The sequence below is a fragment of the Phytophthora infestans genome, genomic scaffold (genome assembly GCF_000142945.1).
Source record: "Phytophthora infestans T30-4 supercont1.44 genomic scaffold, whole genome shotgun sequence".
NCBI lineage: Eukaryota > Oomycota > Peronosporomycetes > Peronosporales > Peronosporaceae > Phytophthora > Phytophthora infestans.
This window is the reverse complement of record NW_003303715.1, coordinates 313,816-335,645: the sequence shown is the minus strand read 5'-3', so window position 1 is coordinate 335,645 and position 21,830 is coordinate 313,816. Positions and strand designations below refer to the sequence as shown.

The window sequence follows — 21,830 nt, the reverse complement described above, 5'->3', positions numbered from 1 at the left end:
TGAAAAACGTGTGGAAAATAACATCGCAGAGCTTTAACTGCATGGAGTACATACGATAGGTTTTGCGTAGCTGAATGTCAATAATTTAGTATCTGCGCAGCTCGCCTAGCTGTTTGCAACCAATCGATGCGTTTCGTGCTCGGCAGAAATGTTTACATCACGTCCAGGGCGAGAGACGGTCTGATCGTGCGACAGATCCAGTCAGTGTAGCAGGTCGGCAGGTATTGCCCAATCAAGGCGCGAGTTAATTGTGTAATGCTTTTGGATATATTTGTAATTTTGGCATAGTTAGGTCGAGTCAGAAAGGTAGGCACGGTCGGTACGATGGGAGGAAACTGTATTAGACAGGCCGACTGTAGTCATGCGAAAAGGCAGGCAAAAGCAGCAAGACGGGGAATGCGACGGACTGACGGACGGACAGACCGACAGTTAGAAGCGGGGAGATACTTTGCTTTCAATCAATCATCTGCGCAGCTCGCCTGGCTGTTTGCAACCAATCGCTGTGTTTCGTTCTTGACAGAAATGTTTACCTTACGTCTAATCGCGAGGGAGAGAGGCGGTCTGATCGTGCGACAGATCCAGTCAGTGTCGCAGGTCAGCAGGTATTGCCCAATCAGGGCGCGAGTTAATTGTGTGACGCTTTTGGATATATTTGTAATTTTGGCATAGTTAGGTCGAGTCAGAAAGATAGGCGCGGTCGGTACGATGGGAAGAAACTGTATTAGCCAGGACGGACACAGGTTACAATACTTTGCTTTCCTCGATTTTCTTACTCACTTCGATTTTCCCCTCCTGGTACCGAGCAACCCATCATATCGATGCGCGTGCTGTGTTTGGCGCTGATGGCGACGGCCACTGTTCTAGTACCGAGTCCTGCGTCCGGTTTGACCACGACTGTGGCTGACACGGCCCAGACGGCAACCAGCATTCTAACTCCAGTTCTAGCTGGGGAGCCGAACAAACACGTTACAACGCGATCTTTGAGAACGCATCCGATAGCCGACAGCGACGACGGCGAAGAGCGACTGCTTAATGGTATGACAGATTTTGTCAAGTACCACGCTGGAAAGATGAATCCCGAGCAGCTTTACAAGTACTTAAAGTTACAAGGACGTGGTCAAGAAGCCTACAAACACAAGAACTACGCTAGTTACATTAAGAAGTCGAAGAAGTGGTGGAAGAACCAGTAAGACCGTAGTTTCAAGAGTTTTGAAGGATGGTTTATCAATTGAGTTGAAGCAATTGAAGACGCTAAGAAAAAATGCTAACGCTGGCTTAGTTCGGTTCGTTTTGTCACTGGACTTCAGTGCATTCCTCGTGTGCTTGGGGTTTTGCTTTTGTTTGTGGGGATGTAGATTTCTTGAGTGGTAAAAAAATTACAACTTTTAGTACAAGTACTACAGTAGTAAGCAGCACGAATATCCCTCCTGGGAGAGGATACTAATTGAAAGCGGGTCATAAAAAAATTAACTCCTCGTAGCGTCAGAGTTCTTGACAATATATCGTCACATACCCCCCCCTCTCCATATCGGTAAGAAAAACGAGGTATTTCTCGATAGTAGTATAATTTACGTGATTTTAATTCGCAACCTACACGCTAAATCATACTAACGCCATGCTCCACACGTAGAATCTCTGAACGACATCACAAAAAGCAATGTGTTTTCACCCTCTCCGCGCATTGAGGAAATCAGAATTAAATTTTTGAACGAGATTAAATAAAAATGCGTACTTAAATGAATCCTCTGCTAGTAAGAATTTAAATCCCAATAACATATACATGTGCTGCCTTTAAGGTCACGTCCGTCCGCGAAGCACACTCTCCACGAGCTCCTGTTTAAATTTGCTCCAATGTGTATCTCGGACTAACTGCTCTAACAGATTCGAGTTTCTTCTCCCTCCAGGTGGAGCTCGTAAACGTGACAAGTCTGTCTTGTACTTATGTTTGTTCATCAAGGCAATGTCCTGTAAATTACGATGTAGTTGCGAACGGCTATCAGCAGAGAATCCCTGCATGATATCTGCAGCCGACAAGAGCAGAAGCTCTACTGTAGAGACCGATATCAACGCTGCCTTGGCGCAAGATATTCCATGAATCTGCTGTTTTTCTTGTCGAGACTGGCGCGGTGGAACCCAGGATGATGACGCACAAAAACATTCTCCACGTCGCAGTGCCAGCGCAACCGGTTGCGTTGGCGTTGTCCCCCTTCCAGTCCCCATACAGTTGATAGCGACACTTGTTCGCCTGGTATTGGTTGATTTTGGTCGTGTAGTGGCAGCTCGCAGAAGCTCCCGCTGCTTGGACTTCACGTAATTTTGTGGAAACAATCCATGATGCGCCTCATTAATACGTAAAAAGCTCAGAGGATCCCCTGCAGTCTCAAGTTGTGTGTAAAATAGTCGAGCGCTTTGAGATTTAGATAGGCGTCCACTAAGTGCGAATGATATGGACATATCAGGTGGTGCACAAGGCGAAAATTTGCAGAGTTCGCCTTCTCGAACCAGTATCAGCCCATTCACAGACTGGCCTTCACAGCACACGACTTTGGAGCCGATGACCTTGACAAATGTAGACTGATACAAGAATTTTTTCTGTAAGAAAAAAATATTGATTAGACTAATAGCGGACGTACTCGGTTTGCAAGGTTGCGGATATCTACTACGGGGATATTATTGAACGCTGGGGCCATGGAGAGGAATCGAGCGGCGCGGTCTCGCTAGGAAAATAAAACGATATTTAAAAAAATATATTTACTATTGTAGGATTGAGACTACTTACCTCGACTTCGTGTTGTGCACGGTCAATTCGACTCCACTGATGCCACGATAAAGCCCCTATCACACACGTTGTTGTCGTAATTGCTGAATACGCTCTACAGTAATATTTGATTAGCAGTCAAATATTTTTAAAAGCGATTGTTTCTTACCGTGGAGCGTTTGTAATCCTCCCTTGGTGACCAAAAATATCTCCGTGCTCAAGCTCACAGAGCTCTAATTGCGTTTGCTTCCAGTCCGAATTAACGGGTGTTTGATAAGTATTCCATGGAGGTTCCCACGTGACGTCGGACGCACCCATTTCAGCTTCATCCAGCTCTCCCTGCACTTTAAAGCGCTCTTCAGAGCTCTCTAGGTACTCTGCCGACAGCTGAAACATTCTACCAGCAGTCTTTGAGACAGATACTCTTCCTTGGAAAAATAAAATACAATGACTTATCATGTGGAGCTTCAACACCATTCTGTTCCATAAAAATTGGTGTTTGGGCTGGAAGAGCTCCATCGGGACTTAGCACAAGATCACGACATAAAAGCTTGCAAACTTCCGGATTCAACGCCGCGCAAACTAAGAATCTCTTCTGCATAAAATCGACGAGGTATTGAAGGTCACTGTCGCTTCTTTCAGACGGTGGAAGTCGAGCAATCTCCAGACTGCGCTGAAGCGTCCAAGCTGTCAGTGCATCTTCAGTCTCATCAGGTTCGCTTTGACACTTGTTTGTGTCTTGGTTTGTGTCAGGTTCGATCTCCAATCCACGTGCTATTTCATCGTTATGTACACTTTGTTGAGGGATTCTTTTCTTCGGAGATGTGGCACGCTTCACGGTGTTGTACAGGTGCTCAGCAGTGTACATCACACTCTCGTCTGCCAAGGTAGTGGAGCCCCCTGAGTTCTTTTGAACAAGGTCGTAATCTTGTGCGGCCTTCTCGAAATCTACATTCTTACGGTACGCTGCTGCTCGCTGTCGATAAAATGCACTTGGGGGTGATCCTCTATTGGACCCTTTTTTGTCTTTGCTGACACTAATCGCACGTGAAAAATAGTCGACAGCTTGAGCTACTTTATCGACACGCATACACAAATTGCCCATATTATAGTACGCAAAGGCATGTTGTCCACCGGAAAGTCTCTGAGCTTGCTTGTAAGCTGCTAACGCGGGTCTGATTTGACCTGTTCGTTCTAAACACACAGCGAGCTGGAATTTCGCCTCAATTTCACTCGGTTTTGCAGTCGATAAACTCGTGTAAAACTTGATAGCTCGGTCATAATCTCCATTTGCTCGTGCCTGGAAAGCTCTCGAGCGCAGACGTTCTGTAGCATTCATCGCGGCTGTGGAGACGACACGAGCTCGGGACAATAACTCCATAGTTCTAGTTTCTACTCCATCACGATTGGGCTTACCATCCCGACCAAGTTGCCCTCGAGACTCCACACTTCGACCAATAAGCGGGTTCACATACTGTTCCTGGTTTCGTTCGCGTCGAATGGCCTCTTGTATCGCTATAGTGTCACTTCTCGTCGTAAAATGTTCCTCATGTTCATGATGACGGATTTGAGTCTTCGAGGTTCGACTGGTAGCAGGTCGTTTGGGTAGTTTGATGCCCTCCGATGGAGCAGATACTCGAGCGGTAGAAGGCCTTAAAGGTCGTTGCTGATTGGTCTGCTGTGTGTTAGTCGAGGTCAGGAACGCCCATTGTGCGGTTGCTGGATAGGACAATTCCTGTCGAAGTCTGCGATGTGAACTAGCCGAAGACCCACGGGCAGATCTCACAGTTCCATCGGGATATGTCCTCGTTGATGGGGTACATCCTATAGATTCCGATTCTAACGGAGGTCCTTGCATTTTCGCTTGCCACAGCACGTGCTCTTTTTTTCTTGATGAGCATTCACTATTATTAATAGGTCTTGACGTTTATAAATACCTGACAACACTGCACTGATCAACCAAATTGATGCTATGGCTTCTTCTATTCCAACAGTAGGCGACCAGGATGACGACTTGGAGAACGCAGTATTTCGCGAGAAGCAAGGGATAGGAAGCGATGTTCCTTCACCAACTTTTTCGCGTTTATTATGCTGTCTACGAAGTCGCTGTCTTCGTGGAATCTGTGTGGGTTTTCCGTGTGTGGTATTTTTACTACTATTTTTAAGTCTTCCCTCCAGTACGGCGACAAGTACCAGACGAGTTTTCTTGATCCTAGCTGCCGTCCCACTGATTATTTACATTGTCGTTGGCATATCCACTGTGGTACTCGCGTATTGCACTCAAGTTTCGCTCGAAACGCAAAATGCTCAGGCAGCTCATCAATACTTGAACACTAAAACTCAACAGAGTAAAATCGCTGTTACTACAGGGCAGAAACAACAGAGCAACAACTTTCTTGGTCGTTTCGCACTTTTTCTTGAGGCTGCGCGGTCGGGCGATGCAAAGACGGCGCAATCGTGTTTGAGAAATGAACAAATCGTGGACGAAGTGGACCATCTTGGGCGAACAGCTCTTCACTGGGCAGCGCTGTCAGGATCAGACGAGGTATTATCTCTTCTCTTGCGGAATGGAGCATCGATTGATCAACAGGACTCACTGGACGGGCTTACGGCGCTACACTACACAGCTTTTTATGGTCATATCAAGAGCACAAGACTATTGGTCTGTGCTGGCGCCTCAATGACCATCATGGACAATCGACGAATGAATCCACTGCAACTCACCGAAATGGCGAGTCTCAAGCTAGCGAGTGTTCAACCTACGCATCAGATGATCATTAAATACCTGCGAATTGCCATGAAGGACGACGTCACATCACCACTCGAACATGTTGCGGGACTCACTGTTTTGCAACTTGTTGAACGACAAGCGCATAATCTCCCGCAGATGGAGTGACTAAGCGTAACTTTGAAATGATACTTCGAAGTAGTCAGCTCATAAAACCTAGTATCACTACGTACCTCGGTATTCGAATTTAAACAGACACGTACAGTTTTAATACTACTACTACTACTACTAGTAGTACAAGTTTAGCATTTAACATGAGTTAGTAGCTCAATTCAAAAAGCAAATATCATTGATATTTCCCCCACTTCAGTCCGTCACCCACTGCACACTCCACAGTCTTGCTATCTCGAAGACTCACGATGCTCGTCTGGCTGCGTAGTGTTTTGACTTCTATCTGGTCGATTGCGTCCTCGCTGTGACACAATGAGTGTCTTTGCGTCAACGCCCATGCTTCCAAATCGTTTTTATTCGTCTCTCATGGTTTTAGTCCTTCAATTGCTCGCTATTGACGCTTGGAACCTCTTGCTGACTCTTGTCGATATCGCTCAGAGACAACTTGTGAGCAAGAATAAACGTGACTTTAGTGTTTGTTCCGCCATTCTGCCGACTTCTTCAAGTACTTCTGGAAGTTCGAGCTATCGCGAGCGCTTTGGCCCAGTCCATCTAAGCCCAAGTATGTGTGTAATTGCTTGGGATTCATCTTGCCCCTCTTGTACTTGATCCAATTTGTAACACGACTAAGCCACCGCTCTTCGTCATGGTCCTTGTGCTCAACATTGCCACCACCCGAGCGACCTGTCCTTAGAGCTCGCATGGCAAGGTCTTTGTCCTGTACTCCTGCGAGCAATGCGGACGAAATATCGGTTGTCGTCTGCGTCGTGTCGGCGTTAGCCTTCGTCGTCAATGCAAAGGCATGACTGTACAAGAGCGCAGCGGTCGTTGATATTAATGTTATGTACAGGACACGCATCGCACTTTAGATAGTTGTGCCTAGTGGTTGCGTCCGGCGAGGGAAAAGGTAAAGTGGGGAATCGCATCAAAACGACACGAAGTGCAGAGTATGGATGAAATATCCAGTTTATTTATACTTACAGAAAAACATAAGCTGTGTGATGACGAGCTCGCTTATAATAATGCAAAGCCAATTTGCAGGACCTGGGACCAAACATAAGTGGTATGATGACGAGCTCGTTTACTGTGTGATGACGAGCTCGTCATCACACAGCTTATGTTTGTTTCTGTAAGTAACCAATTGGTTAAATGTATGTTTATCTACTTGCGTCTAGTGGTTTACGCTCAGGCAGTCCGTAATTATTCGATCAAGGTTTTTGGGGGGATCACTGCTCTTCGAAGACCTCTCGTGCGTTGGTGAGAGAGCCTACCAAATCTAAGTGCGGAGGTGTAGAGTACATTTATTGTACCAGATGACAGCGTCGACACAGCAGCGACCAACACCGACAACCGGGCCGACACTAGCAGCGACCGTCACGAGGAGCGACACTGGATCAAGCTGCGTCAATAGTAGGACTGCACAATCAGCTACGTCAGCAGCGGCACCAACTTACATAATCTGCGGCGTAAGTAGCGGTCATGCTTAAACAAAGGGGGAAGACGCTACCGCAGTCCTGTAGTGAAGGACTAGGATGGTAAGCAGTGCTCTTACAATAAAATAAAATATTGTAATGGGTTTCACAGAAGCACGTAATAATCATTGCAATATACCGATCCACAATAATAAATTATTCAATTATTTTGCTGTATTGCACGGGGCAGTGACCCTATCACGCGGTTCGAAGCAGTGTTGGCTGGTTTTTGGTTTTCGGATTTAATGGTTTTATATGGTTTTGGTGTAGAAAACACCAGTGTAAAACCAGTGCACCTGGAGGTTGGTGGTGATTCACTGGACGGAGTGATCCGGTCCCCACCGTCAAAGTAATACTGATACCACATACAACAAGTCTCTATTTCTGAAATACGCACGCTCGACAAGTGTATTTAGCTATCGCACATCGAACACTACACCGTACCGAAGCATGGGCCACCCATCGTGCCAAGAGCGCGACGAGTTCACAGACTTGCATGAAGACGCCGGTAACAACCGGACATACCACATTTGCAACCACTGCAACAATGCGTATTATGCTTCGCGGCAGCCAGCTGAGGGTAGTTACCGCGCAACACCGCACGAGCCTCCTGTCCCTGAGCCGAAGAGACTTCGAGGGAGGCCGGAAAACTATAGAAGCCATCTCAAGAGCTGTAAATTCTATCAAGCCTATATTCAAACACGCAACTCTGTGGAAGCTGCTAGCCGTTCTTCCAGCTCAACAGCCTTTCAACCTAATAGCAGTTCGTCTGTTCACGACGATGCGTCCTCGACACGAAGTGAGAAAAGACAGAAGCGTATCGACCAGTTTTTTTCAGGACCATCGCATGACGCGGAGGGAGAGATCTTCATGAGATTACTAGTTGGAATTCAAGCTGATAATCGGCTTCCTGACAGTTTTATTGAGCGCTTATCTACTGTGCGTTTCTGCGTCACGTAAGCAAGATGATCGCTGACATCTTCCCACTACCAACCCGCAAGAAGCTTAATGGATCCATTCTAGACGCGTACGCTTTCGACTGCGAGAGCCAAGATAGCACGGCACTTCGTAATGTACAATATGCCAATGAAGGTGCGCGTGAATTTCTTAAGTGATGTTTGGCAGAACATTTCTCGCGCTCACTTGCTTGGTTGCCAATTGGTTCTTTTTGGTTGTGGTATGACATACGCTTTGCTTCCTACGGGACCCAGGCATGACGCTATCGCAATTGCGGAACAAATGGAATGTGTGATGGAAAAGATGCAGAGTGATGGTTGGACAATTGGTGGCGTTGTTACCGATAATGCCGGACAATGCGCGCGGGCACGACGAATTTTAAGTCTACGGTGGCCGCATATCTCATTTCAGATCGGTTTTGCTCATGATCTAAACAATTTAGTCAAGGCAGTTCTAAAGTCAGATTTTCTGAGGTCACCAAGCAAGCATCAGACGCGGTCAATGCTCTGAATGCGTCTTCCGCAAAGTGGTTAGTCGAAGCAAGGACGTGCATGGTGGATACTTATGGATATTTCCTGAATCTGAAACAATTATGTGAAACCCGTTGGAACAGCATGCATGGATGTTTTGCATCGTTGTTGCGCGTTCAAAGTGCGCTTGAGTTACTAGAGTTTAAGTTTCGAGCTGGCAATGATTTTCCTGATGCTGCACGCGTTTTTAGCAGAGGATCATTTTGGGAACGGCTTAAAGACGCTGAAGAGGTGGTGCGTCCGCTTGCATTTTCCTTTTTTGAAGTTGCAGCGCGACGAGAACTCGCTCGCGGATGTTGTTGTGTGCTATATGGATATAATCAAAGGATTTTCGGTGCGTCCGTTTGGCACGCGCAACCTTATCAAGCAAGTGGAGCAACGATGGAAACAGTGTGAGCAGCCACTCATGTTGCTCGCTCTATTTTGACATCCTTTACACACCAATGCCGCTCAAAAGCTGTTAAACAAGACCCCGCTGACAGCGATAGGCTCCCTGTGCCGCATCGGCGTTTACTATTATCGGCGATTCATGCGCGCGGACCCCGGCAACTTAGGAGAGGATATTTACAAGTGGCTGAAAGGAAAGCTAGCACTTCCACCACAGGGAGGGTTCAGTATCGTCAGTTCGTTCTGGGATTTCATGCGCGATGACATGCCTTTTAGCAAGCTGCCGATACTTCCGATGCAAGTGCTGTCTATTGTGGTCTTCACAGCAACATGCGAGCGCTACTTAAGTGAGTTAGCGCTGATTCACACAGCAAAACGAAACAAATGTCGGTGGAGAAGGCTTGCAAAATAGCCGCTGTTCGGAAGAAGGTTCGTGAGTCGGATCAGCTTGATAGCATCTTGAAATCCCAGCGTATTAAAAAGCTGATCAACCCAACAGAGCACCCTCGACGCCAAGACGAGCGATTTGAATGCAACCAAGTCGATACTGAAGACGAGTCAGACGACGAAACAGGAAGTGAGTTGGGGGCGGACGATGCTTTTGAATACTGGGGTGCTGTTCTGGCAGAGCTAGATGGAGATGAAGACGTGCCGCCACCGAATCACAGGGCTGTGGTTGAGATCAGTGAGTTATCTGCCGATCGAGCGTCGTACTGTAGTGATTCTGACAGTAGATCGAGACCAATACTACCGGCAGACCGGGGCAGTGACGAAGCTGAGCGTGCGTTCAGAGACAAGATTATCAAAATGGCGCAGTAGTCCGAGGAAGACATTCAAGAACCTATTAAGGACCCATTTCCTTCTTTTAACGACCGCAATTTTCCACAGCAAAAAGTGCTGACGGGGCTACGTGGTCAGAAGATTTCGTTGGCGGAGCTATGGGATACGTCGGAAGCATTAACTGAAGATCCAGGTAAATCGTTCGTGACAACACTAACTCGGGTATTGTGCTAACGCTATGTGATGGTTTAAATGCAGTATGGCATTTTGCGAGCCCGGTGCGCTTCCGCCGAGAGGGGCAGGTTTGATCAACCAGTCGATGAAACGATAAACTATGGTAGGGTCTTTCAGTTGGAGTGCGTTGAGATAAATACACGCAGTACACATTTGTACGAAGTAAATGGAGAGGAACATTCGACTACGAATGCAGCCTGAGCACATAAAACGCAGCGACTTCTGGAAGGTTTAGCGAGTCCCAAACTCAGTAGCCGATCGTCGAGCCGTCTGGACAATGAATGGCGTCTGTAGACAACACAACATTTATTTGTATATCACCTTCACGCTTTCACTATTATTAAATATCTTTGAAACGTTCAGCTCACAAACGAAATAAAGAAACCTAGTAGGACAGCATAGCACCAACATATTAAGATAATGAATTAGCTGGTAGTTCGTATGAAATGTAGGAAGTGTGCTCCACTTACATACCAACTCAACAGCGTCATCGGCCTCACCGTCTTCGTCACGATGCTGCCGTCGGCCTCCTGCGCTTGGAACACCTCCGTCTGAACCGACTTACCCGGGGCCGCACCGGCCTCCACGGTCGACCGAATAGCGCGGCCACCAGACGTCGACGTCGTCGCGAGACCGCTCACCTCCGTCTCCACCGTCGTGGTTTTCTCGCCAGACGTCGTCTCCGTCTCCGTTGTGGTCTCCACCTCGACCGTCCTCACCAGCTCGCCGCTGGCACTAATCGAAGTACGCGTCGTCGTCTTCACCGTCTTCGTCACGATGCTGCCATCGGCCTCCTGCGACTGGAACACCTCCGTCTGAGCCGACTCACCCGGGTCTGCACCGGCCTCCACGGTCGACCGAATAGCGCGGCCACCAGACGTCGACGTCGACGTCGTCGCGAGACCGCTCACCTCCATCTCCGTCTCCTCACGCGTCTCCGTCTCCACCGTGGAGCTTTCGCCACGGCCGGCGCTAAGGCTCTAGAGACCAATACGTTCACGCTACCGACAGCAGAAGACTACATCATTGTGGGTCTAGTGGAGCTACCAGGCGACAGCTCGCTCAGTCTTGCAGCAGAGGAGTACGTCGTGTTCAAGAAGATCAGCGTCGTCTCAGCGGACACTGTCATTTCGTCATCATTCTTAAGTACAACAGGTAGCGTAGGAAGTTCTGAATCCAGTGCCATGAACTCGTCCACTTAGTCGACCACAGCTGCCCCCGTAGCCATTACACCGCCGCTAACTTCGTGTGGTAGAGCTTTGTCGCATCTTGAGCGTACCCAACTTGAGTTTTTTTTCGTGTAGCAACATTACATACACAATGCGTACACCATACTAATTGCCAGTAATAACACCAAATAATCATAGTAACGCCACCAAAACTCCAGAAAAAAAAAACAACCATGGTGATTGGTGTTAATGGAGTATTCCACCAGTGGTTTAACCAACACTGTTCGAAGCCCACTGCTGCAGAGAAGGCTGGTGACTATCATCCAAGCTGGTTTTATTTAGCTTACCAAATATAGCCGGCGACGGCAAGATACGAGCCAGCCTGAGCAGCAGTTTTGTTGGGTTCTGATAAAAAAAAAGAAGTCTTAACCTTATTTCGGCAGCGTTGTAGCCCTCAAGTTTCTCATGCGCAAACTACTTTCTAAATATAATCAATGCCAACAAGCGAGGTGAAGCTCCAAAGGTCGCAATTCGCTCGTAGAAACACGAGCATCTCAAAGTTCGCTGGCAGCAGACTTGACCGCCGTGGGGTGAGAATTAGCTTGCACTGTGAAAAGAGGCGCTCACATCGGTTGCTAGTCGGCGGCAGTTGGCTCAACAACTCGTCGTACTTCTGTGCTGACGCGTGGCGAGGCTTCTTGGCTTGTCGGAGTGTGGCTGTAGCGAAATCCCCCTGCTTGGTCGGCCGGGCTAAAGAAGGTTGGACGACCAGAAAGGGCTCCACAGCAGCTTCTTCGTCCGCTTGAAGCCTGCGAGCACCCTAAACTTTCACGACGGCCCGCTCAACGACAAGAAAGTGCACGATACTGGCATCAGCCTTGAGCTTGTTTGCGACTCGTATTGCACTGCTTGCACGTAAAGACGCCGTTGCCGCAATCCGTAAAGTAGAAGTTGCACACGCTGCGAGAAGTCGACATGGGCCCGAGAGGTTGGAATGAAGAATGAGAGTAAGTCTGTCCGCTAGCAGACGACTAGCTAGAACCTCCCAGAACCACCAACGTCGCGGCACCTTCCCACCAGTCAACTGTAAAAAAATCAATACAGTAATTACGGGGACAATTTTATATCTTACGGACTTTTACGAAAGCCAATAATAAATTATTAAATAAATACAATGCTATAATAATTGTATTATATTTATTTTTCCAAAGCACTGATGGTAAGAAATGTCACTCAACACATCTTTTCACTTTGCGACTAGCTTTCAAGCTAAAAAAAACAAAGGAGGCTGGAGAAGTTATCGGGTTGCAGCTTTGCCTGATCGGCTGAATGGACTGGAATACGCCCGTCCTCGCCCGTTAGTTTCACAGATGTCGCCTGTTTAGTGTAACGTAGCTAATGTCTTTTTGACTGTTCGATCTATTATACCCTACTGCAAACGATACCGTAAAGATTACTTAAGAATGCTTCTAGAGCTGGCAGCTTGCACAAAACCAAACTGAAGGGCTGAGAGGAGAAGTGAAAAATAATATAAATATTGAGAGTAAAAAAACTGTGCAAAACAACAGCGATCCCGCAGATAGTGTAATTTAATTAAATATCGTTTTTCTGCAGTAATTCCTCGAAATGTTTGCACAAATGGTGCATGATTCTTATAATAGTCCTTTCGTATTGCGTTTTTCAGCAGCCCGAGATTCACGCTTGCCGAATGAAGCATTTAGCAACGCTATTGACGGCCTACATGTGAGGGAGGAGGATATCTAATCACAGGTATACCGTTAGCATGGACTATGTTGCTTTCCACAGAAATGCAAATTAAAAGGGTTAGCGACGATCTGCCCGACGCAGACTGGTGCAGCCATTTCACTGTCCCGCAAACAGCGGACTCAGTGCTTACCGCGCTCTCGACTAGGACATTCTCTCCACCTGATGCAAATTCGCTTGGGTTTTCGGGCAGCTGCATACTAGCCAAGAGTTGTTTGTACGTCAAAACTCCCGCCGAAGATTCGATGAGATGACAGTTGGATACTACGGGCAGCCAATGGCTGCCAGCCATGGTCAAGTTGAAGAAAGTCCAAAACCCCATGAAGCTTGCTGTTGAGCTAATAAGCTCCCAGACTGTAGTTGAGAAGGTCACCAACTAGATGTACCAAGGGGAGTAACTGAGAGCACTGGCGTGATCAAGGTCGTCATTTTGCTATGGCGAAGTAATCATTTTAAAATACTCGATGTCAATAATGAATTATAAGAGAACAAAGCCGGTGGATTTACTAAATAAACGAGGGAATATAACAAACACAGGTTAGAATCTGAATAACACCGTAGCCCATCACCCACAATACGCACGGACAGGGCAACCTGGTGCTCGGCTGCGCACAGCTTTGCACAGGAGATGGATGAGCAGGCAGCGTGCATCATGGTTGGCATTTGTGACACTAATGTGACTACGAAGTGTGGCACCAGTGGATCTTTGAGTGGCTCCCTTCATTGTCCAGAAAGCCCCAGCAGCCCCAGGGTCCTGACCAGCCTGCGCCGTCCAGCGCACACCACAGGGCGATGCCGGGTCTCAGCGCGTCGGAGCTGCCACCGGAGGCGCTCCACGCTGGTGACACGATAGAGTATTTCTCCCGTGCCTTTGTCTGCGGCGACCACCGAGGGTATCGTCGCGCCGTCGTCACCTGTGTCGACGGCGGTGACGACGTGGACTTCCCCGTCACTGTAAACACTGAGGAACCGATACCGACGAACATGATGGTCAAGAAGGTGACAAACTGCCTCGGAAACCCCCTGTCACGCGTCAAGACAAAGTGGCGTAAGGTTCGGACGTTTGAGTTGGTCCCAGGAACCTTTTCCGCTCCATCGAGGTCCAGTGAGCTGAATAGTGTCCTACAAGTGGCTGTCGCAGCGGCATACGAGGCCGTTCGTGGAGAACGAGAACATGTACCTGAGGAGATCGTGCCGGAAACGCCACCGAGCAGCGCAAGCAGCTCCCCGATCATGCAGACAAACCAAAGCCACGTCGTGCCACCCAGCACCCCACCGCAAGTCTCTACTCCGGATGCGTTATATGCAGGAGGGTCTACGGTATTCGGTGATAATTCTCCATGTGAGGAGGACTCTGGAACGTCAGCGGTGAGAGAGATAATTGACCTTGTAACACCCGAAAAGAGCAGCGGCATTGTCTCCGACGCCGACTCTGCTGTGTCCGTCCAGTCGATACCTAACCGACACGCCCGCGCCAAGATCCGCCACCAGCCGAAGACGAAAAGGGCGCAGTGGCTAGCTCCAAGGAATAGAAACCGCAGAAACCTGGCAAAATGTGCGGTGACGAGGAGCGGCTCTATGATTTACCACGCGAAGACCGTCAAGGCGGCGAAGTTTAATCAGCTGCGGAACAGCCCCGAGATCAAGAAGGAGTTAGAGATCCTGCACACCAAGCGGTCGACGTTTTCGGATCCTGAACAGAAGCAGTGCCAATCTCTTTGTAAGACTGTAGCCTGGCCAGCAGAGATCGAGAGGATCACCACGTGCAAGCGCAACGGGGTGAAGTTGTCAGATATTGGGAGCTACGACTCGTGCAACTGCTTCGGTGACTGCTTTCGGGATACCTGCACGAACGTGGCATCGACGTCCTTCTGCATGCCCCAATACTGCAAACTGGGCGCCATCTGCAGTAATGCACCTCGCACTCTAAGCTCGCTGAAGCTGTTCGATACTGGACGGGTGGGTCTCGGCGTGTACACGACCACGGATCTTGATATCGGAGACGTACTAGGTGAGTACTGTGGAGAGCTGTCAGAGCTCCCCGCAGTGGTGGAGGGGCAGCCACCACTGGCCGTGAAGACAAACACAGGGTACACGCTGCTCTACAACACCAGATCCGTGAACAATAACTACGTGTACGTTGACGCCTTGCGTTGTGGCTCTATTACACGCTTCATCTCTCACTCGTGCGAACCGAATGCCACCTTTTTGGAGCAGCAGACGCGCACTCGCGTCCGAGCCCTCGTGAAGATGATTAAGAATGTGCAGGCAGGCGCTCAGATCACCGTGCACTACGGCAACGAGCGCTGGTTCAAATGCGCCTGTGACCTGTGCTGGAAGGAGCCGAGTAGAACGGGAGACAGCAGTGGTGACGAGTAGGAACAGCTATCGGTGTATCTTGTCTAGTGCCCGCAGCTCTCTGTAGCTATCGTTCTGGAATTATAAGAAGGAGTATGAAAACGGTCATTTGCTCACTCGTATATTGATAGGATGAACGGTACAAAGTTATTCTGGCCATGTAACAGCACCTTCTCGGGGATCCTTGCGCGCAGAATCACTCGAAGCTAAGCGCAGCTCCAATTGTCCTCGGGCGCCCAAGCTCAGGCAGAACTGACACTTCGCCCCGCTTTCTTTTACGACGATTGATCAAAACTTCGCGCCCGCTGCTATCCACGTGAGCTGTAACGCGCAATGCGAACAGTAGATGAACGCACGCGCCGAAGGCAAAAAAGTAATCGCATGGACATTTCTGAGTCTGGACGTTCACGGGCCAGCCGTCGTCGGGCTCCCCCTCGTACTCCTTCCGCGCGTAGTTAATACCCATCTGCGCCGACACGGCTATCGTCTCCTCGCTGCGGCATCCTGACCTTCAGCAACGCCTAAGTATCGCTCCCGCACCATCTCAGACACCCTCCGTGCGAGGGTTTGTGCCGAAACCACCGCATACTCAAACGCTCTGGTGCTGCTGGACTGGTCCTGGCAACACCCGCTGAGTTCACATAGCAGCGTGCCCATCTTTAGCCGTCGGCGCAGCGTATAGTCACGCTTTAAAAGTGCGTTGAAGGTCTCCGCCGGGTTGTTTGTGGAAGCAAACCCGCATGGCGTCGCAAACACCGGCCACGTCCTGAACGGTCTAACGACCCACTGCCCGTAGAAGTACTGAGCAAACGAAATTAGGGTCGGGTCAGCCATCCAGCGACCCAGAATACAGCGCAGCATCTCCATATAGTGCCCTTGGTCTCGCGCAAAGTGCAAGTCGTATACTTCTCTAAGCACACGAGCTTGTGCGTCTGAGGATAAAAGCTTGACCCGCTCCTGGGCGTGCTTCATCACATGGAAGAAGCACATCAGGAAGCAAAATCGCGGGTTGTCCCTAAAGACTGATGCGAGAGCATTGAACGGAGCTCTATCGCCGTCAGCCATCGCGTACTGAACGGTCAAATGGTTTCCTGTGATCCACAAGTATAGGCGTCGTAGGGATAGCAGCGCTGCCTGGAACATTGGCTCAGTTTCTTGTGACATCACAAACATAGCCACCAAGTGAAATCTGCGAGAGCGGTCTGAGACCCCGACTACCAACACGGGGTAGTCCATCTAGTTCGTCTTGTAGGTTCCATCCAGATGGAGTATGAAGCTCTCAGGCGGGACCAGTAGCCGTAGCATCAGTGCTTTTGTAGTAATCCCAACTAGGGACGGTTTGTGGTCCGAGCCGTTGCCGATGAGGGGCAATCCAGCGTTGTCCAGATCCCACGTGAACGTGACGGGCTCCGTCATGGACTTCGAGGCGTCGTAGGCGTGCTCGCGGACCCACTTCGTCAAGTCCTGGACGCGGTCGTGGTTTTCCATCTGCGTCCGGGCGTAGTGATTCACGAAGTTTTGCACCGTCTTCAGCGCTGGTAGTTCCTCCAGGGGGGTGGCAAATTTGCGTGCCATCGCGTGTCTTATCCGCATGGGTCGGAGGTGTTTCTGGACCAAGTCCCGGCAAAACGCCTTCTGGACCTGGGTCAGCTTCTTGCGCACTGGGATTGGTAAGGATGAGGAGGCCGATGTGTGCTCTCCGAACTCGAAGACGGAGGCCCGCTCAGACTCCAAGCATGTCAGCATCTTTCTCCTCCATGTGCACCTCACGGGGCTCGCGTCGGTGCAGGACGCTGAACTGCATTCTACCAGTCGATACCGCATCTTGTGGTCGCCGCCTGGACAGATTGTACACGCCATCGCTTGGGACTTATGAATGTCAAAGGGCTTCAGGTTCACGACCACCGTCTCGGCTTCAGCGCCGTCTATATCTACGGCGATCTCTCGCCAGCTCACCCGTGAAGGCATGCTTGGTCGCTTTTTGGAAAATGATGTGGGTCACACTGCAGAGGGCTGGTCTCCGCTGGCCCAGTTTCACCCTCCAGACACCCTTTTTGCGTGCTTCCCGTATTGTCCGCTTGTATTGTGCTGAGTACTGTGCTGACACGCACTGTTGTGTGGAGAGCAGCTTCTACGGTGCTGACACAGATTTGTTGTGCCATGGCCATACTGTATGGTGTCAGTAAGGCGTTCTCAAATTAACTTATGCGCTCTTTTATTTCGGATGATATGAGAGAGTCGATGGTACTGTATACCGTCGAAAGTTTGCGCGAGGGTGGTATTTTAACCTTATCGACACCTAACGTACTAATTTTCCAGCTACAAATACAGCGCAATAAAGTCTCCTGTTCGACTTCAGGGGAAATTATTTGGTGTCCATGGCGGAGTTGGTGGTGCCTCCCAAGGTGGTTGCCAACTGAGAGAGGGTGTACTACCAGAGGTACGACCTTCCATATTACAAGGCCTCATAGCAGAGGTATAGTAACGTGAAGGTTAGTAACACTCGGGTATAACTGTCAGTATCCTTATGTTTTGATTACTGATATCTAGATATTTGAAAAAGTCGCGAAATGCGTCGAATAGTAGAGAGTAGACATATAACTACTTATTCTTCCATATCACCAATTATCGATACATACTATTGTGCATTTCAGCGCTTTTGTCCTTCTTACTTAACCTGATGCTCGATTTATAATAAATAGAGGTCGTTTTATTAAATTGAGGTCTATAAAACGACAAATCGATCTAGCTAGACTGGCTGATAAAAAGAGCTACGGCAGTCAGATCAACCGCTTTGCATCGATCAACCACCAAGTCCACATCGATATCTTGTAAATCCAAATCGATCGGTAGGGATCGATGCTAAGATCTAGGAAATAAACAAAGCACAATACTTTTTGGTTTAAAAATCTTACACCGTGGGTAGTGCCTTCAAAATCGAAACGGCATAGTAAGATGAGAAGCTATCAGAACATTCAGGACACAATATTTGATTACACATGTCGAAAGAAAAGTGTCATTATATTCTTCGCCGGTGTACATCATGGCGTGCCGCATTCTCTTCAAAGTTTACCCTCAGCACTATCAGATTATTTGACATGGTCCCGTAGCAGACAATAGCTCGTAGTAGTTTACTCTGTCGCATTAGCAACGGAGACTGCTCATTTCAGGCACCTCTCTTGCTGCCCACTCATTTTTTGCCATTAACGTCTTTCAAGCGAACGAAATTTTCGCACACTACGGCTTTAACGTGATAATCCTAACTACATTTGCCTCCATTGTAGCGTCGCATTAATCCAGAGAGACCCCAGTGAGTAGTAGACTGCCATTGGCGCTCGCCATGGACGGGTAAATAATGATGTAGCTCTGCTTCCCGACAGAACAAATTTTTTTCCAACTGCCGAATTGGGGGATGTATCCAGATTCTAGGCCTACGTCGCACATTATGTTTCTCCTGCACGATACAGTGCTTGCCTGGTCTACTTCGACACTGGAAGGTCTTCGAAAGGTATGTCAAGTAGCAAAAGGGGTACTACTTTCCCGTATGATATCAATGTCCAGTGGTTTTAAGAAATACTAGGAGTAATTGATGCTCAAGAAATATGTGAGTACTAAACCAAAAACGAGATACCCTTTGCTTACAGCTCTTGAGTGCAGTTTAATGAGACTTCAAAGTCCGTGGCGTACAGTGCAAAACGATCCGATTGAGCTGCCCGTACGAGTCCACTCTCCCCTATCACTTCTGGCTGCGAATCACTCTCTCCGCCTACTCCCCAGACTGCCGCAAACGCCGGTGCCGTGATGTCTTAGCTGCGTCTACAGACCACTCCTAAATGCGTACATAAATGGACAAATGTCCTCGCTTGTTTCGCCGTTGTAGTGGCTCAGGGATCTGGACAGTGTCGCGTAAAGAAAGCTACTTCAAAGTACTAGTTTTAATAATGCGTGTGCGGCTTGGATAAATAGTTTCTGGCCGTCACCATCGCATACTAGTTTAGCAAGGTAATTTGTCTTCATCTTTGGTGGATGGATCGACCTACGTGCATAATATTATTTATGCAAAGGAAGCCATTTTTTCAAAGACTTCTTCAGCTGAACACTGAAGCGAGCCAAAGCTGTTATGCCAGGGTATACGAAATCGCCGGATAATCACATCCATCGGTGGACTCTAGATAAAATCCAGAGAGCTTTCGCAGACAAGATTTCAGTTTCAGCGAATGAAAGCACCGTACTCATAGACGGGCTCAAAAATAGCTCTATCGCTGGTAAGGTTATAGCTTAAAGAGCTGTTCATGTAGCTTAACTCCCCTATTCAGCTTCTGTGGAGGAAACAAAACATAGCACTGGCCAAGAAGGTGCTCGTGGCGCCCAAACTGACAGCAGACTAAGCTTCCACTATCATTTGCAGTACTTGGGCTGCTGCCAGAGGTAAGAGAAAGCGAGTCTTTGCTACCAAGTCAGCTCTTATAGAAAACCATTGTTTTCGTCTTCTCGTGTGCTATTCTCGGATCAACTTCAGAAACCAGCTCGACCTAGCAATGAATGACCCCACCACCCACATTCGCTACAGTTTCACGATCAACGATCTCCACTATTTATAAAGTGTTGTTACAGTTCTAAAAGTGAAATGAATGTATTCTTGGTATCTGTTGGCAGGATGGAGCTGTTCTTACTGAGTTCCATGCGCGTAAGCTCTGCGAATGGCGTGGGCTAGCTCTTCCACTTGATATTCTAATGAGTCACCGTGGATGAATGCCGCGCTCCAGATATACACCCCCTCTGTTTCAGAAAGACGGCAATCTGCTACTTACCCGACACGATGCTCTTTGTAGGTCTTTCCTTTGTCTTTTACGTCAAACCCTTCGACTACAGGCCATTTAAGTGGCCTACCAGGATTCTTTTTAAACAGCTCAATCAGTCGATCGACGTCATACATATCCGATTCGCGCTGTAGCGCTCCGACAATCGCGCGCGGGCGTCCAGGAAGCCTACGCCTCGGGATTGCCGCCATGGCTAGCCCAATCTTGATTTTCTCTAGCAAGTCCAGAGACGCAATTACGTGTGCACATATCCACCCCGTGTGCATGTAATTTTTGCAGGTGCAGCGGAGAGCACTACGAGCAGCTTGAATCTGTAAAATAAAATGGAATTATTACATAAAACGGTTATAATTTAAGTTTAGTATAAGCACGTAAGGAAACTCCCTAGGTTAGGGTAGTGCCACTTAGCACGTATTAATAGTGTCAGGGGGTCATGTCCTCAATTAGACGATCATCCACAATGACTTGCTGCAAGAAGAGAAATTGCACTTCCGCCGTTTCAATTGATTCCTCTTCGCCTAGATTTCCCGTCAAAGAGTGCTTGAAGCTACCACACTCAAAGACAACGTGCTAGAATATAAGCAAGACGAACGCTTACAGCCACTCACAGTTTTGTACGCTCGGTCGTCACCTTAGCAGCGGCAAAGTTGCTTGCAGCAACCTGCATCATCATTGTCCTCTCGCTGTTAAAAAAGATTCTTGTGCGACCAATTGTTTCGCCTTGGCAATGCGATGATTACTAGAGTGAAGCAACTTAATATTTGCTTTTATGACGGCGGCGCCGTTAAGTGGCTCTACATACCAACAAAAAAATATTAATAAAAACCATAAATGATAGTTAATAACTGAGCATTTCCCACTTACCTTCTGCAAAGTGACGGTGTTGATGCAAGATTAGTAGCATCATACAGAAGAACTCTAGGCAATAAAGCGTTCAGGACCGTTATGGGCGGGGCTTTCTTGTAATCTGTAAATATGACTTTTATCACACGATAATGGCTTTCGATAGGCTGTTGTGTGGCAGGACGCCAGGTATTGTGGAGCTATTCCCACCTCCAACGTGGTATCAAATAAACGTTTTGAAGCCACAATGCCAACGCATGCTCGCCGTGCGGTTCCCAGCTCTTACTTACTCGCTTGGACAGTGATCTAAATTGTTTTAGTGACCTGCACTTGTGGAGTAGACGAATGTGAGGCTTAACCACGTCTTTAATGAACCCCTTTCTTTTCTCGAGTCGGATGTGCTTGTTACACTGACGTAGTAGGTGCTCATAACATGTGAGAATCTCGACAGCAGGCCATACCAATTCGAGTGCCGACGCGCGTCCGAGTGATCTATGCTTGCACTGTGGATGCGCACGTCCCCATCAAAAAACGTTTTGTGTACTTCACTAAGGCACCAAGCATCCGTTCATATGCTAATGTGCTCTCAGTGCGCACAAACTTGTAAATCCATGGACGGAAGCGTGCGCTCAACAGAAATGTTACCGCAATCTAGAAGAGTCCAGCCTCCAAAATGGATCCTATAGGTCCCATCCGTAGATAAAACTAGAGTATCACCTTGGTCTCGAACGGCCCGACGAACATTTTTGAAAAGTGCCCTCGATGTCACTACCAAACCTATAGAAGGGACCGAGACTCCGTTAATTTCAACGGAATATTCAAATTCATCCAGAACGATCATATTGTTCATTTCAGCAAC

General features: G+C 48.3%; 5 protein-coding genes across 5 annotated transcripts; 2 read left to right on the top strand and 3 right to left on the bottom strand.

Moving 5' to 3' along the window:
* Positions 1-818: 818 nt before the first annotated feature.
* Positions 819-1,190, top strand: PITG_16427 (secreted RxLR effector peptide protein, putative; the record flags this gene model as incomplete). The annotated part of the gene is made up of 1 exon (XM_002897421.1): positions 819-1,190. One exon carries the CDS (start codon positions 819-821, stop codon positions 1,188-1,190), a length of 372 nt encoding a protein of 123 aa, XP_002897467.1.
* Positions 1,191-1,797: 607 nt separating this feature from the next.
* Positions 1,798-4,097, bottom strand: PITG_16426 (uncharacterized protein; the record flags this gene model as incomplete). The annotated part of the gene is made up of 5 exons (XM_002897420.1): positions 1,798-2,574; positions 2,634-2,717; positions 2,780-2,873; positions 2,928-3,186; positions 3,233-4,097. 5 exons carry the CDS (start codon positions 4,095-4,097, stop codon positions 1,798-1,800), a joined length of 2,079 nt encoding a protein of 692 aa, XP_002897466.1.
* A 633-nt stretch (positions 4,098-4,730) lies between these two features.
* Positions 4,731-5,654, top strand: PITG_16425 (uncharacterized protein; the record flags this gene model as incomplete). The annotated part of the gene is made up of 1 exon (XM_002897419.1): positions 4,731-5,654. One exon carries the CDS (start codon positions 4,731-4,733, stop codon positions 5,652-5,654), a length of 924 nt encoding a protein of 307 aa, XP_002897465.1.
* A 472-nt stretch (positions 5,655-6,126) lies between these two features.
* Positions 6,127-6,516, bottom strand: PITG_16424 (secreted RxLR effector peptide protein, putative; the record flags this gene model as incomplete). Its single annotated transcript, XM_002897418.1, has 1 exon — positions 6,127-6,516. One exon carries the CDS (start codon positions 6,514-6,516, stop codon positions 6,127-6,129), a length of 390 nt encoding a protein of 129 aa, XP_002897464.1.
* Positions 6,517-19,977: 13,461 nt separating this feature from the next.
* PITG_16422 (uncharacterized protein) lies at positions 19,978-20,394 on the bottom strand (the record flags this gene model as incomplete). The annotated part of the gene is made up of 3 exons (XM_002897417.1): positions 19,978-20,068; positions 20,120-20,302; positions 20,360-20,394. The coding sequence occupies 3 exons, from the start codon at positions 20,392-20,394 to the stop codon at positions 19,978-19,980; spliced, it is 309 nt and encodes a 102-aa protein (XP_002897463.1).
* Positions 20,395-21,830: the final 1,436 nt, after the last annotated feature.